Raw genomic sequence first — 16787 nt, 5'->3', positions numbered from 1 at the left:
TGTCTCCTTTATGGGAGTCTAATCGTCCCGCAGGGAGAGCAGGAGGATGGGGCAGGGACGGGGACCATGGAGGTGACCCAGGGCCTTCAGAACCACAGATGCATTTCACCTTCCATAGTGAGCGGCGCTGCTGTGGAGGAAATTCAGGTAGCCGCAACTCCCCACATCCCTTCCAGTCATTCGGACATTTTTTCTTGAAGGTTTCCTTTTCCTGAGCTGCATTGTGTTTAAACTGCAATGTAGGTATTTTGCGTATTTCCAGCCTTTCCTCAGTTACTTCTCTGCAAAACGTAAGGCACACCTCTGAGCGGGCAAGGCTACCTCGGCATGGGTAGGTGGCTCCAAGCTCCGTTGTGGTCCCCTGGCAAATGTTTCCGCAAAGGGTCTTTATTTATTAGCAACAGGCTGTTTATTCCCAGGACCGAGCTTGGGAGGCAGTTGGTATTTCATATGTCTTACTATCAATAGTGTTTGAATTTGGGTTACTTCAAGAGATAACTTTTTGTATTGTTTTCCTTTTTCTCCCTGCTCTCTTTTTTTTTTCACACCTCATGAGTAAGCTGAGCTTTGAATACTTGACGTTAAGCACAATGCCGCTATTTCTCTGATACTGAGGCTTTGAATATGTTGCTGTGGTTTCTATGCTACTTGCACAGAATTTTACTTCCCATTTTTTCTTTGTTTCACTAAATAGTAACCGTTGGCAAGGAAACACATATGGAGCTGTAAATTATTAGGAGTAAATTTATCAGGTCCTCATTCTGAGAGTATTTATATACGGTTTATTCAGGCAGAAGGAGAGAAATATGCAGTTTGGGGTTTGGTATTGATGGATGGCTTCAAATAGTGGAAGGCATTTTCTAGAAATGGAGTGATAGTCTTATCTGTACTTTCCCAGTATTTATATTTCATTCAGTGGATTACAAAGCACTTACAAAATTGGCAGTTTGATTTTAAGAATGAGAAAATGAAAGGAATCTCTTTGTTCTTGGGCGCAATGTACAATTAAATACATGTTTCTGAAGAAGACAGTGATCTGTACATTATGATATATACAAATGTGCCACAGTAACGTGAAGAAGCAATAAGATGTTGTAAAAATAGATCCATGTATAGCAACTTAAGCAATACTTTTAGAACAGGAAATTAAGAGGACAAGTAATCCATTAAAAATTATTATGTGACCTAAAAGGGCCCCAAGCCATTTTACATGATACTGCACTAACTTGGAAACCATTCTTAAATTTTAGCTAATTAAATGAAGGTCATGAAGGAGTGTATGGAGACATAATCAACTTTTTTAAAAAAAATTGCCATAGTGAGTAAAAGCCTCTGGAACTGGAGTTATATGTTGGAGTACAGCAACTAGGAAACACCAGTGTTTGAAAGCTGACAAAAAGTTATACATGTTGAAGAGTTCTGCAGGTCCACAGGCCAGAGGTGGTGGGTGATGAAGGGAAGAAAGTAATCTGACCTGTGCTATATAATTATATTTTTCAGGGACTTGCTGTATGCAGTAATATTTCCTATAAACTATTACTTAAAACCCCTAAAGGCAGCAAACACAAATGAATAAAACAAGTTTTAAAACACTTGTGAGACTGAACATGCACGCAGATCTATGGGGTACAAGGAGTTCATCCAGCAGTACCTTACCTTGCTCTCCATGTATACACCCAACTATCAGCAGAAACCCCAGTGCGAATGTTTCTCCTGGGACCCAGCCTGTCTGCGGAGGTCAACAGTAAGGCACAATCCTAGAGATAAACCTCACCAAGACACTGCAGCCTCTCAGGGTTTCTTACCTTGTTCATGGTGCCGTGTTCTTTAAAGAAATAACGTGGTGATGAAATTAGGGTTTCTGCAGCATCTACAAGCCTCTCCATCCTCACATTCACGTGCCAGCTGTTAAAAGCACAGTTCACCTTAAAATTTACTCCATTCTCCTTTCAGCTGCCCACACTTGCTGCCTTCCACCCTCCAGCTCTGGGTAACTTGGAGCTGCCCCCTCTGTTTGCTCTGGGTTCCCGGGGGTGGGTACAGCTGCTCCCCCACCACACAGTGGAAGAGCAGCCTCTCACTGGCATTTTCATCCCATCGAGAGGGAATCATCATTCATAATCCTAACACAACTGAAGGTGGGCAGGGTCAGACAGGCAGCAGGGCTAAGGCAGCCAGCGCCAAAGCACCAAAAGAGCTGCCCTGAGCTGGTGAGTTAGAAAGCTCTTTGTGGGAAGAGATGCACACCGCCATTAGGCATCTTTCTTACCAAGAAAGGTTGGACCACATGATCCTTGAGGTCCCTTCCAACCTGGTATTTTATGATTCTACAATCTCTGTCTTCGGTGGTCTTCAAAAAAAGCCTTCTGGTGCTGTCATCTTCTCTTCATTAGTCTTAAAAGGACTGAGGATGCTGGGTTTTGGTTCATTGTAGGTGTCAATTTCCTGGAAGAAATAGCAGTGGGGTGTGGATGGAGCTGCCTCCGTTTGCCCATAGTTCCTGCGGTTTGGGCTGATGAGGACCACATGTCCCCGGTGCAGCACTGCAGCTCTCCCCTAGTGCCAAAATCCCCAAAACTACATGCAGGGAGGTGGAGAGAAACTACTGCCCAGTGCAGCAGCCAGGGAATTAGTGCCTCTTGCTGGTCTGTCCAAATACTGTGTCCCTACCCCCAGGGACACATCTATCATGCAGCCTGGCACGATGGAGGGGGCCTTCTTGCTCACAGCAGGGCTGTGGCAGCTCCTGGGCTGGGAATTGCACCTAAAAGAGATGTCTAGCAGAGGTTGACGTAAACTGTATGATCAACCCCAAAGTGATAGAAGGAGAGAAAAATGCAAGTATAATAGTAACATAATCTGACTAACTGCACTTTCTCTTGAGCTGGTAAGGGGACACCAATCAGACTAACCACTAAAAACCCATGAGGGTTTCATATATACAGAGTAAGTATATGTAATTGGGATTTACTGTACTGGAAGTCTCACCCACTGCACATACATTTCATTTGCTTTAAGAGACCTAATTATTCCTCTATCTACAGTACAAAGAGACAGATTCTTAAGTGGGGTAAAACTGACAATTTCCATGAGTGTGAACTTCATGGAATTTATAGTCCACGCTTAAACAATAAATTACATCTGGTTTACCATAGCTAACAGTAAATATGAAACATACACCTCCTGAAGCAAAGGGAATAAAAGTCCACTTCCCTGCTCCTCCCAATTTAGGAAGTTTTTTTGACTTGATGCCTTAGTTCCATTTAAGTGCCAAGAACATGAAGTAATGTTGGCTTCTATTAATCTTGTTTTGGGGGGCATGACAGTTTTAATGGGAAAAGCTGATAAACATCAGTCTGTGAGTTTGGGAGTGGACTGTAACATAAATACTCTTTTCCTGAATGTTCAAAATGAAAACATGAATGCCCAAGTCTGAGAGTTCTTAGTGTGAACAATGGTATGTGTATCCCTATATATATATATATATTCATGCACATCCACATGCATTTTATACATTCCATGGTGTTAAGAGAATGTATTTTTCTTAAAGAATCACACTGTGCAGTGTTTGTCCTTGCCTTAGCTGCATCCTGAACTAAAATAAAACTCGATGACCAGCACGAAGTTTTAACACTGAAATGATCCCATTCTTCCCCTGATTGACAGGGCACACTTCATAAGGCTTAAAACCAACTTCCTGCAAGCCAGGCAGGGTGACTTGATAAGAAAGTGGAATTTAGGGCAATTAAGTGCAATCTGAGCCATGAGAATATGTTTGCAGACTGCAATTGTACACCAGCTGTTTTCAATGACATTCCAGCCATACAATGAAGATTTTACAAACCACATTTATTTAAGGGTTGAATTTTCTGCTGTGGGCTCATAATATGCTGTTTGGGGGACTGAGTGAATTCAAGCTATGAATGGGCAGGGTGAGATAAGTTAACATTAATGAACAGGAATCAGCTGCTCTTTGAGCGGGATATTATGAGTCCAAATTGTCAATGGAACACCCGCACAAGCAGAACATCAAAATATGAGAGTGAAGCATGAAATCTCATATTTGCTCTGTGACTTTAAAAATTTCATGAAAATTATATTTTTAAAATTAATTTTATTTTTAACATAAAAATATCAATATCTATTTATAGATAAAGTGTGCGTATATATATTTCTGTTTCGGGATAAAGAAAGAAAATCAGGAACTTCTGTCCATACTTCAACAACTTTGTTCATTTTGGTCTCAACTGTGACATTTTTAGGTGTAGCTGTAGGAGTTTGGATAGTGGAGACAAAGTCTTTATGTCTCCCAAGAGTACACTAGACACCGAAATTAAACAAGTATTAACAGTGCTGATGATACACTATTTAGCAAGCCAGGAGTGAATGATGATGCTGGTAAATCCTCTTCTTTTCCATTCATTTTGTGTTTTCTTGAATTTTCTCTTGTGAAAATTCTGGGGATTTAATTTCTTTCTGGTAGAAAAGTCCTGAGTAAGGTGAAGAAAACCCAGAGAAAAAGCCTGTGTCTTATAGCTATAAATTGATAATACCTTTTTTATGCCTGTGCTTAATGTCTTTTATGTCAATAGTGGGCAGTAATAGAAGTATCTCTGGGAAACAGAAATGCTTGGGTTCTAAAAAAAAGATAAAAAATGAGATGTGTTGCCCTGTGCTAGAGAAACAAAGGAAATGCAAAGGTTGTGGGAGTATTTGGTGTTGCTGTCCTCAGCCTTTGTTTTGTAAGAACAAGAACAGAGAATTGAAGTAAACAAAATATTTGGACCTGATCCTGCAATTCCTACATGGGCAAAATTCCCAACAGTCTCAAGGGAAGTTTTGTTTGTGTTGGGAAAGCCGGATTTGGGCCCATTGTTTCCACTTAGGAAGCATACTTGTGTTTATTATCTCATTATAGACATCTCGTGTGCTCAGATTCCTCAGCTGGAGTCCCTGAATCTGGAAGAGTTCGCGAGTGCCTCACTTTCCCCCTCTTTCAAGCGTAGCTAAGTTCCAGATGATCTCAAACATCACTTTCTTCTGTAATGCTTAGTTTCCTGTGACACTCCTGCCTTACTCCTCCTGTTGGATTTAAAGGTCTTGGCTTTCGGCTTGCATGTGCGCAATAAGAACAGTAGTATTTTCTTCTTGCTTTCCTGTGGTATTAATGATTACACAAGATGAAGAGCAATCAGTGGACAGCAGGCCCAGTGCCTCCCAGTATGGGGTTATCTTTGCAAGTGTAAGCAATTAATCCGGAATAAAATTACTGACTGATGGTTGTGCAGTCAGTCAGTGACCTGTCTGTGAATGGTGCCAAAGTGTCATTGTTCGTTATCTGGAGGATTTTACCTGGGGACCCTTCTCCTTCTCTGAAGGGTCTTTAGAGAGAAAAGTGAAAAAATCATAGAATAATGGGTTGGCAAGGGAACTTGAGAGATTATCTATGTCGAGATCCCTGCCCTACAGCAAGATCAAATATAGCGAAGTCCCTGATAGAGGATTTTCTGTGGCATTAAGATATTTTTAATACTTCATATGCCTCGTGCGATTCTATTTGCAGATTGCTGATTTTGGACTCTCCAACCTTTATCACAAAGACAAGTTTCTGCAGACCTTTTGCGGAAGCCCACTCTATGCTTCCCCTGAAATAGTTAATGGACGACCTTACAGAGGCCCAGAGGTAAGAAGGGTCAGTTTTGAGAGGTGATATGGGGATGTCTTTGATGATAATGTTCTTGAGGGTTAGTCTTCATGCTAGTGTTGCCGCATGTGGTCTCACTTGGGTCTCTCTCCCATACTGAAAGTTCTCAAGCTGCCTTCATTTGCTTTTGTTTGCTTTGCCTGTGGTTAGTCACATGTTGGATGCTGGTTTGCCCATCAGTAGGCGCAGCTGGAGGTGACACTGCTCTTGTGTTGCTAATGGCAGGCAGAACAGTGGGGATCAGCTTTCCTGGGCTTCACACGCATTGTCTCTGTATTTCAGGTTGACAGCTGGGCCCTTGGCGTATTGCTTTACACTCTGGTTTATGGAACGATGCCCTTTGATGGCTTCGATCACAAAAATCTCATCAGGCAGATCAGCAGTGGAGAGTATCGTGAGCCAACACAGACCTCAGGTATAAAAAAGGAGTGAGGGCCGAGCACTGAGCTGACAGGATTTCAGAATGGAGGGTTTGCACAGCCCCTTCCAGCATGTTTTGGTGTCATACTAGAATGACGAAGAAAAAACATCTCTCATTCCCCTCCTGACTTCATCTGCTATCAATTCCCATCTGGGTACAGCATTTACCAAAAGCCCTTTTGAAATGAAAGTTTTATAGCACATATATTTTATTGCCTTGGGGAAGCTGTAACAGGCTCTTTTAACTAGATCTATGACAGTGGAAGGTCTGTTAGCTATTGCAAGTGGAATTGTTCAGACAAGCTGTAAACCGATACAGCATACTGGTACAGATCAGTCCTCCCACTACGCTGTGGTATATCACAAGCAGAGAGAAGATGAATGGTCAGAGCGACGCAGTCTCTTATCCAAGAAGGCAGGCCAAAATCTGAATTAATGCCAGTATGTTCGCATTTACGTCTACTTAGAGGAGAACATATTAAGCAGTCACCTGACAGAAGAGCATCAACTGAGTCTGGGTCATTGATATAATGACTCCTTCCAGCCTTAAACATATATGTATATTTTATATTTAAATTAATATTTATCTTGCATAATTTGTTTGCCACTGCCTTCTTGCTCTCTTTATGAAAATATACCTTTAAAATATACAGAAGACTACACTGTTTATGGAAAAAGTAAATACAAAATCAGTAATGTGTAGATCACTTAAAATACCCCAATTCCCCATTGTTTTCCTCTAAGTTTTGTAATTATTAGAGTTGATAGTTTGGTGACTTCCTTCAGTAATATGGAACTATTCAGTGACTAATACAGTACAAATATTAATTTCTTTGGTAACACAGTGTATATTTCCCAGGGTGAATAATTTTCTTCTCATAAGTAGTTCTCAAATGCATTTTCAGATGTTGACTGATGGCCAAAGCATTGACTCCTTTCAGTTATTATGTAGTAAGAATCATTATTTTTGCTCATTTGATCAGCTTCACATCTCCATTTTAAACTGAGAAAACCAAGAGTGCCCATATTCTAAATATTTTATATTCCATTCTTTGTCCATAGATGCTCGTGGTCTTATCCGATGGATGCTGATGGTAAACCCTGAACGCCGAGCAACCATTGAAGACATTGCCAACCACTGGTGGGTTAACTGGGGCTACAAGAGTAGTGTCTGTGACTGTGATGCCATGAGGGACTCCGAGTCCCCATTGCTGGCAAGGTTCATTGATTGGCATCACCGATCTACTGGCCTCCAACCAGAGACTGATACCAAAATGAAGTGCCTTTCTAAGCCCAAAGGTCCTGAGGTCACACTAGAGAGACAAAGGTCTCTGAAAAAATCAAAAAAGGAAAATGACATTGCACAGTCCATCCAGGAAGGAGGAGCTGAAAATGCATCCAAACCCACCTCCAAGAGACCCAAGGGCATCCTGAAGAAAAGGAGCAACAGTGAACATCGATCTCACAGTGCAGGTTTCATTGAAGGAGTGGTCAGCCCAGTGTTACCCTCCGCTTTTAAGCTGGAGCAAGAGTTGTGTAGGACTGGTGTAGCCATTAAAAGTGTTGTGGAGGGAGAGGTAGCGGGCAAATACGGCACTAAGCAGTCTTCACTAATGCCAAAAAAAGGAATCCTAAAGAAGACTCAGCAAAGGGAGTCTGGCTATTACTCCTCTCCAGAGCGAAGCGAATCTTCAGAACTCTTGGACAATAATGATGAGACAGTAAACAGTGACACTTCTCCAGGGGTCACAGAGCCATCCAGAAATGGGTCTTACAGCCATTCCTGCAGGCGTAAGGGCATCTTGAAACATAACAGCAAGTATTCTACTGGCAGCAGCGAATCTGCCTTGATTAGCCCTGACACACCAACGCTGGAGGCCATGGAAGAAGTTGTCCTGCCTGGGGATGCGTTACCTCGTAGTTACAGTCGTCCATCCAGCGTGATTAGTGATGACAGTATTTTGTCCAGTGACTCCTTTGATTTGCTGGATTTGCAAGAGAACAGGCCAAACAGACAGAGGATACGGAGCTGTGTCTCTGCTGAAAATTTCCTCCAGATCCAAGACTTCGAAGGACTTCAGAACCGCCCGCGGCCACAGTATCTAAAACGTTATCGCAACCGTCTGGGGGACAGCAGTTTTTCCCTTCTCACAGACATGGATGATGTGACTCAGGTCTACAAGAAAGCCCTAGAGATCTGCAACAAGCTCAACTAGCAGAGGGAAGGAGGGAAGGGAGTTTTTCTGTGTACCTTTATGATGGAGTAAGCCAGGTCACTGATTTGCTGACAATGGTAGGTTTTGCTTCAAAGGACCTGACTACACCTACTTAGCTGAACTCCTAGTAAAGTAGCCCCAAAGCCATCTCACACTTCTCGTAATTTTGTGTCCTCAAAATATTACCTACCTTACCAGAGAAAAATCTTTGGTCTTTGTATATGTGGTGAAAACCCATCAGGATCTAGCAGACAAAAGCATTAAGATTTAATGACTTGGAGTCAAAGCTAGACAGAATTAAAACTGGAAGTGGGGGACACATGTTTAGAGAGGTTTGTAATTCAGAGATGAGCTGAATTCTTCAAGTCAATTTTGGATGTCTTTTAGAAAAAGAACCTTTATTTTCCCCCAAAGCTATTAATCTGGATACAGGCATTGCACATTGGGAATCTTTGGCTTGCATTATGCAGGAGGCCAGGCTAGGTGGTCACCATGGTCGCTTCCACTGGGGTCACCTGAGAGGTTCTGAACGCATTCTGGGACAGATAATTTGAGAGACTTGCCCCAGAATAACCTCCCATGGTGTATGTGGACAAGTAGTGGAGCAGACGTGGAGCAGGCATTCAGATCTGGCCTCTCCCACAGCCATTGCTCTTCAGTGAGCAGGAGGCCCTAAAATTGTTTCCAACTAGTGCTCATACCAGCAAAAACAGTCACAGAAATGATAAAGGGAATTGGAAGGAATGGATGTTATCAGCAGCTAAATGACCTCTTAAAGCATTTCGACCCGTGTGTTCAATTTGTGACTCTTTCAAGATGGCCACCCAGATGAATGCCCAAAGATGTATCTAACAAAGGGTCTCAGGGGTTAACCCTCCAATCAAAGAGTTCAGTCGATGTCAGCAAATGGTGCCACCTTGCTGTTAGCTTGTAGTATTTGAGGGTGACAGGTAGTTTGTGACCAGAATGTTAGATAAGGAAAAGGTTGTAGCATGTAGGAAAAGGATAGAGGTCAGAATGTTAGTGGGAAGATGCCTTTCTCCAAATGAAAATGTTTCTAGGTAGGTAGTAATGGAGCAGAAAGAAATGAGCGATGAAATGATAATGGTAGATTTGATAACAGAGTTTGCATAAAATTGCAGGCCACTCTCTTTATAGTGTAGCTGGTACTGCGTGTGCAATGGTACCAGTTTGAAAAAAAAAAAGAAGAAAAGAGAAGGATATGTGTTTTTGTTCTCAGACATATCTAACTATCCAGACTGAAGGCTTCAACTCCCATAAAGGTACCACATGGGTCTACTGGATTACCTGAATGTAAGCCTATGTCAGAAAGGCACTGTGTGTTTGACAGGCCTGGGCAAACTGGAATCTTCAGGCCCATTTCAGTCTCATTTCTGTGAGCACGTAGCCCCTGGCTTTCTTGGAGGTGCACCTGGCGCGAATAAGTGGCAGGTTTCAGCCTATGATGTCAAGTGACCTACAGCTGCAAAACTTAACATCTATTTGAATACCCAGAGCAGAGGAACACGGGGCAAGCTCTGTTCTCACTCCTACCCTGTAACTGGAACTGAAAGTAGAATTTGGCCCACTGTGTCCCAAATCCTAGAGATCACACGGAAATGGAATAGGGTTCCTCTGGAGATTCCCTGGGAATCAGGGATAACCCCATAAATCATTGGCATCTGGGGCAGGGAGCTATTTCACTTGCAGATGCCTTGTTCAGTATATCATGGTACTCAAGTCTGCCGGTTCCTCCTAAAAATCAACTGGGCTACCTAGCATAAAGATGAATGAGCTTGAATTTCCTAAATCAGTTAATCTGCCTCTTAGGAGAACCTTTACTTATTGTGAAACACTGGACCAAATTTGGCCCTGGAGTACACGGCATCAATACCATGAAATCTATGAGAGACGTGCTCTCAGGCAGTCAAGTGAAATTTGGCTCAATATCCATTTGCTCAAGAAGGGCAACTGCAGGTGGTTTCTTTACAGATGTGTACCTCTCTGTATGACATTCAGATGTCCCATCTTCTCACAGGCCCTGCATGTGCTCTTTTAGCCCATCCCAAATCAACACCCCATTTTGCAGTGTATTGAGTTAACAAGTTTGATGTGGTGCATTTTAAAAACAACTCGACGTAATCTCCACAGCCTTTGTGAAACAAGGGTGTGCTTTGCAGCTGAGGCTTTTAATTCGTGCCCCAGAGCATAAGAGCCAGATCCTCAGCTGGTGTAAATCAGCGCTGTCCCCTTGACATGGTGGAGCATCGCTTTGGTGGGGCTATGCTGATTGACACCTTCCCTGCAGATCTGGCGCTAAACCTTGGATGGATTTATGGAGGTTTAAGGACAAAGGGAAGGGAACTCAGCCGGCCGTGGCAGGGAAGTGAGGAGCACCCCAAAAGGCTCGTGTCTCCCGAGGCCTTTGCCCAGGCCTGCTTCCTCGTGTACAAATGTGAATGAGTGAATGACTGCTTGCTGCCAAACTGGAAATGTTACGTAGGGATTTACTGGCATGTTACTGGCATGTTACATGTTTACTGGCATGTTATCATTCCTAGAAGAGAAGAAAAAAAAAAACTTGACTGCACATTGTTATTATTAGTGTTGTGATTTTTATTTAATTTTTTTGTAATACAAAGTTGACTTTTTTATTTGAATTTGTCTTTTTTTTTTTTTAATTTATTGGTCTGAAAGCCATTTCAAAGGTATAATAATATATTTGGTGTAATTTAATTGGTGCAACATTATTTTACAGCTCCGGCCAAAATTGTTTGGTGTTATTTTTTGGTTTTTCTGTTTTTTCTCCCAATCCTTGGTTGGTTTGAACTTTACGAGGCACACAGGGGAAAACGCTGGATAATCACCCAAAGTGTTTGTATTTTTAATCTGATACTGTTTTTTATTAAATAAAATGAAATTAATGTAACTGTGAAAAGTCTGTCTCTCTGTCTCTCCCCCTTTTGTTTTTCACTGTACATCAGCATGAGCCGAGGCCAAATGGTTATGAACTTGTCATGCAGAAATACAGCAGCATCTCAGCACATTGTACCAAGTTGTTTATGTGAAGCTTCTTGGCTCGTTTGCACGTTTGAATATGATGTGGGTGGCCACAGAGAATCCCGTGCTACGAAGCCTTTGGCACTGCAAAACAGCCAGAGCTTTCCGCTGGGGAAATGTTTGGTGGAGAAGAATAGCTGACTGGGGTTTCTCTGCTGGAGATGGATGAGGTTGGTGGGTGTAAGGTGTGCCACAGGTGAGACAGAGCGGGCTGGCTGACCAGATGCGGCACAAACTCATTTGTAGTTCAGAGACAGATGGTTGCGGGCCTTTCCACCTCTCTGACAGGGCGAAGGACAGTTTATTAACAATTTTAATGCTCCTGTTTGTATAATTTAGGGGTTGTTTGGGCAAAAAAGACTGGTGGCCATCCACTGCTGTCAAATGTGGGATGGTTTCAGCAGATGGCTTTGGGCCGTCAGCGTAATCAGCTGGTGAGAGGGAAGAAGGGAGTCAATTTGCATTTTTTGGAGCCCCTTTGATAACCAGAAGGCTTTAGATTGTTTTTCTTGGAAAGCGGGTGGGTATCACAGGGGAAAATGGGTGTTAGGTATGTGGTGTGTGCTGGGGACTTGTTAAAATAAGGGAAATGGTTGGCAATGTCCTAATGTTGGCTCTGAGCAAGATGCCATTAAACTTCACCCTTGATGCAGGCAGCCAAGATACCTGTGGTGTATATTCTGCTTTCTAAATTACAGGCAGTTTGGATTAGGATCCAAGGTCTGGATACTGTGCAAAAAAAAAAGACTTTCATTTTTCGAATTCATTTTCTCTCTCGAGCTTTTTAAAGCAAGAAGCCCTGGCTGTAGGTGGTAGATTTATTCATCATCACCACTTAACAACCAGTGGGAATAAAAGGGAAAAAGCCAACCATGCAGAAAGGCAAACAGCCATTAATACATTACAAAGGGAGTGATTAGCTGCTGTATGCTAATTGAGTCAGAGATTGTGAGGTATATATTCAAAGTCAACACAACTGTGCTTGTACCTGAGGTGAATAAGGTCTAACTGTGTGGGTACTGGGTGGTGGAAAATGTAATGCAAGTCTCTTCTGCAACAGCAATTATGAAACTTTTTTTTTTTTTTCCCTAACACACTAGGAAAAAAGTGAAGGTGAAGGCAAACCATTTGTTTTGTTTCAAAAATAATGCCTTTTAGAAAGAAAGTTCTGGATGGCTGGGTATGATGTGCTTATGTGGCAAACACTGAGAAGTAGTTACATACGTGTTTGTACAGCTCTGAGAGCGCACACTTTGGGGTGGGGTGGGAAGGTGGGCGTCTAATTTTCCTATTTATTAAAGAAGATAAATGTGCAGTGATATGCCTTAGTTGAAGTTACATAGTGAGTCTGTAGCCAGACCTGGTCTTCTTTTATACTTGTTCCGTGGGGATTCTGGTATTTCTCAGGAATTGTTGACTTTTTATGGATTGGGCAAGGCAGGAGGAAGAAAGCAAGACAGGAGCCTTGGGAGCTACGCAGTTGAGTGACAAAAGCGGTAGTCAGTTTTTTGTACAGCCACAAACAGTCTTGTCCATTGTAACGCTTTCTTTACCTCTAAAAGTCATCAATCTCAATTTCGGATCCTGCAAAGCCTGTGCATGTCCGTAAGGTGATAATGTCAGGGCTCCCTCTCACTTCTGTGGCGGGCTTGCTGACGTCCAGGGGCCGGCTCAGGTGAGCGCCACTGCCTGACGCTGCCACGGAGCAGTAGAGCACTCGGAGGCCAGCACACAAACTTGCAGGAGAGCTTGACGCTGCTCCTTAAAGCTCACCAGCCCTAAGTCACTAGGGCAGAGGGAGAGGACTTGTGCCAACACGGCGGGAGGCAGCTCTCTTCCAGCGCTGTCACAGCCTTTGAGGTGGCGCCCGCAGCCACCCCCTAGTGCTGGCAAGAGAAGTAAAATTCGGAGCGAAGTGATACAGCACAATTTCTAGCCGTAGACCTTTGCATTCCGTTTGTAGCTGTGCCTCCTCTCACAGCTCCGCCTGGGCTCCATTTAGAGGCTTCTATGAAAGAAAGGTGCTAAATTGAGGTGAAGAGGTAGCATTTTCAGTTACTGCAGACAAATTATGTTTACAGAGAGATTTGCTAGTGACTCCATAAGCATGTGTAATAATCAACTTTGCAACACCGGAGCCTCAGTCATAGCTACAGGGTAAGTCATAACCAGTCCAATACTCATGTAAATTTGGTGTATATGAGAAGCTTATCAGTTTAGTTAAGCATTTATCTCAGTGTTTCACATCTCATTTTAATGAGATGCTTCTGGAGACAAAGCTGCAGGAATGCTTTTGCTGAGCAATAGAAACTCCGGTGTTTGCTAGCATCAGCCCAGGCTCTCTGGTACCTGTCCCAGGGCTGCTGGTTTCAGGGTTTCAACTGAAAGTTTGAACAGAACAGAACAAGTTGGTTTGCCCTGGATTAGTGATATTTAGTATTCAACTAGGGCTTTTTTTATTATTATTATTCCTGTTTGGTGGAGCTGTCTTTTCCTCCTTGCCAAACCAAGACATCTTTCTCGTAAAAGACTGAGTAATTTGGCTGGAGAAGCAACTTTTTTTGGATAGATGATCTGAGCATTTTGTTTCTGGCTATCTCTCTCTAGCCCTTACCCCCCACCCCATATTGCCTGGAATTTCATCAGTGCAGAAAAACCTTTGATTTTCCTGTCATCTGGCCATACAGGACCCTGCAGTGTTAAGGACATTACGGACAGTGTATGTGTTTGCACTGATGCTTAATCGTTCCTTGGAAGAGCATTTTACAAGGCAATTTTATACATGACCAGAAGGCTCGTTGTCCCAACTCATGTGCTGGGCTTAGAACTCACACTGAGAAGAAGCGCACCAGGCCCAGGACCATGAAGACTAGATAGTTGACTGCCATGGAAATACGAAAATCAGCTGTGGGTGTTGGCCACAGGTGCAGTTGCGGGTCAGGACATCACCTTATTTCTTCGTTCAGCAAAGCAGCTCTACTGCCACGGCAAAGTCAGGGCATTTTGACACTGAGCTTTCTCACACTGCACACCCAGCGCTGAGGCCTTTGCTGCCAGATACCGTCTGGAAATGCCGGCATCAATCAGCCTTGACATTTTTTTTTTGCCCTTTCTGCTTTCACTTTATCTGGTTTATTTAACACAAATTATATCCCTCACTCTCTCACGTAGTCCAAATCTCGTTCGAGTCCAAATCTTGTTTGAGTCGAAATCTCATTCTCATCCGAAGGCAAGGTCTTGCTCTGCAGCAGCGGCTCCAGCCTTGCACCAGGTAACTTTTCTTTCTGGACGCAGAAACTGTGGACAGAACCTTGAGCTAATAGCAGGGTGCTCTCGGAAAGAGACACCATGCCGAGGAACAATTAAAAAGCTGGGCTGCCAGGACAAATGGGTTAGACCAACCGAATATAAATCCCTGGAAGTTGGTGGTGAGATTATACCCTACCCAGCAGGAATCCACTTAGAAAACTGTGCTCCTTTCATAGGCTGGGGAGATACTATTGCACTTAGAAATACAAGCAAGGAACAGCTGTAGAGGAACTGGCTGAAAAGCCAGGGAGGAGGGAGAGTTTGTCTTGCGGCTCTGCAGTGATAGAGCTTATTAACAGCCCCCTCCAAACTTCAGCCTTGGAGATAATAGGACAAGACATACTTTAAATAGAACCAAAGGGGAAAACAATTCAAAACAGATGTTAGGAAATATGTAAATATATGTTTATATTTACATATAAAGCCCTAGCTGCCTGCCAGGCGAGTTTGCTAGGACCAGAGTGTGTGTCATCATCCCGGCCTCACTGGGAATTGTCAAAAATATTTCTTTAAATGTTCCTACAAACTCTGTTGTTCTCTTTAGCTGCACGTCCCAGAGCTTGACAGTTTAATCAGAAGATTTCTTGAGACAAGGGATCTGCTGCCTGAGAAGAGAGGTTTGCTGAATTCCCATACAACTCAGTGCCATGAGGAATGTTCAGTCAGCTCTGGCCCTTAGAAACCCCAAGGTAGTTAATCCCCTTGCACTCCCAGGAAAAATTTGTGTCAGAGTGGAAAGAGGCAACGGGTAATGGTCAAGTACTAGGTCCACAGACAGTGCAAGCTGATGTTGACCCAACCTGGACAAGCATCCAGCCTTAAAAAAATAAATTCATGTAATTGTGAAATTCTGGTCGGATTCAGTGGGGATGGCTTCAGGTCCCACATGCTCATCGTTTGATTTCCCCGTGTGAAGAGTTCTGCATTTTCAGACATGGTTTTAAAAATACCTGTTTCTGAGAAGACAGTTTGAGCTGCCTACACCTGAATTTTTGAAACTGATGGCCACCTTCTGCTCCCCGTAACCTCAGCCTGAGCCATGGTCACTTGGTGCTTACAAGGATAAGGCTTATTAGACCTTGGGCTGGACATTTCAAAATGGAGATACTCCAAGCAAGAAACTTTGAAATCTTTAGCCTTGCCTTAGCTGGCCAGGGTCTTTCAAATCGTTGACACACCCAGGCATTGTGTAAATCAGTTCCTGCTTCCAAGATTTTTGGGAAAATGCACAATTCTTCAGCTGAAATGGGATTTACCATTAGTGGCGGTTTTCTAGGGAATCCAAATTTTTTTAATTTCTTGGAATTCGATGACTTGGAGTACTGCTTAGAGGACAGGGAGCCTCAGCCCCTTGCAAACAAGACACTTGCAAAGCTCCCAACAGCCCAGAGCTTGTGTTATAGTTCAATAAATCTGCCTTTTCCTAAGGGAAGTGAATTGGTGCTGTTTGTCAAGTTTCTAACGTGGTCTTAACCCAGCGTATCCAACCAGATCAGTGGCAACAGCATGCAGACCAATCCACATCTGGAGGGACGTGGAAATTGCCTTCCTTCAACATTAATAGAGAAGGCACGAACAGCCCAGATAGGTAGTACATGAAGAAAGCCACCTGGTCTATGAAGAAATAACTGAAGTGGTCATCACAGTTCCTTTTTACCAGAGCCAAAATGCTATTTTCTGAAAAGTTCCAAATTAAGGCCCTGATCAAGCAGTGACTTAGGTAGGTAACTCTGGAAGAAATAGGACTATTGATAATTACAGAAAACGAGGCAGAGTAGGGGCTACGTTTCACCTTGGTGAAAGAGCAGAGGGACAGTGTTTTCTTGCACTGGAGATAAGCGAATAAATAAATTTCCTCCTGGTGATCAATTCTATAATTGGAGCAGATTTACTGGAGCCTCCCTTGTTACTTTTCCCGTGGCAAGTACAAGGGGTTAGGTTTGCTCACAAGAGTTGCAAGTTTGCAGCTTGTCACCGTTTGCAGCAGAACTGCAATATTGCATGGAGGGTAGGGTCCTGCTTGATACCAGGCAGAGGGAGAGCTCTTGGAGCCCCTCCAGGGAGCCCTGGTACAAAGA

The 16787-nt window shown here is 43.2% G+C and overlaps 1 protein-coding gene across 1 annotated transcript in view; it reads left to right on the top strand.

The window, feature by feature from the left end:
• The window catches only part of NUAK1 (NUAK family kinase 1), a 49306-nt gene extending 38032 nt beyond the window's left edge, over positions 1–11274 (top strand). Inside the window, exons 5-7 of the mRNA XM_074168147.1 lie at positions 5564–5683; positions 5987–6119; positions 7187–11274. Of these exons, the coding sequence (XP_074024248.1) occupies positions 5564–5683; positions 5987–6119; positions 7187–8340 (1407 nt within the window). The 3' untranslated portion in view covers positions 8341–11274. The remainder of the gene's footprint in view (positions 1–5563; positions 5684–5986; positions 6120–7186) is intronic.
• Positions 11275–16787: the final 5513 nt, after the last annotated feature.

This window comes from Numenius arquata, chromosome 2 (genome assembly GCF_964106895.1).
Source record: "Numenius arquata chromosome 2, bNumArq3.hap1.1, whole genome shotgun sequence".
NCBI classification, from domain to species: domain Eukaryota; kingdom Metazoa; phylum Chordata; class Aves; order Charadriiformes; family Scolopacidae; genus Numenius; species Numenius arquata.
The sequence above is the reverse complement of the archived record's forward strand: the minus strand, read 5'-3'. Positions and strand labels throughout refer to the sequence as shown.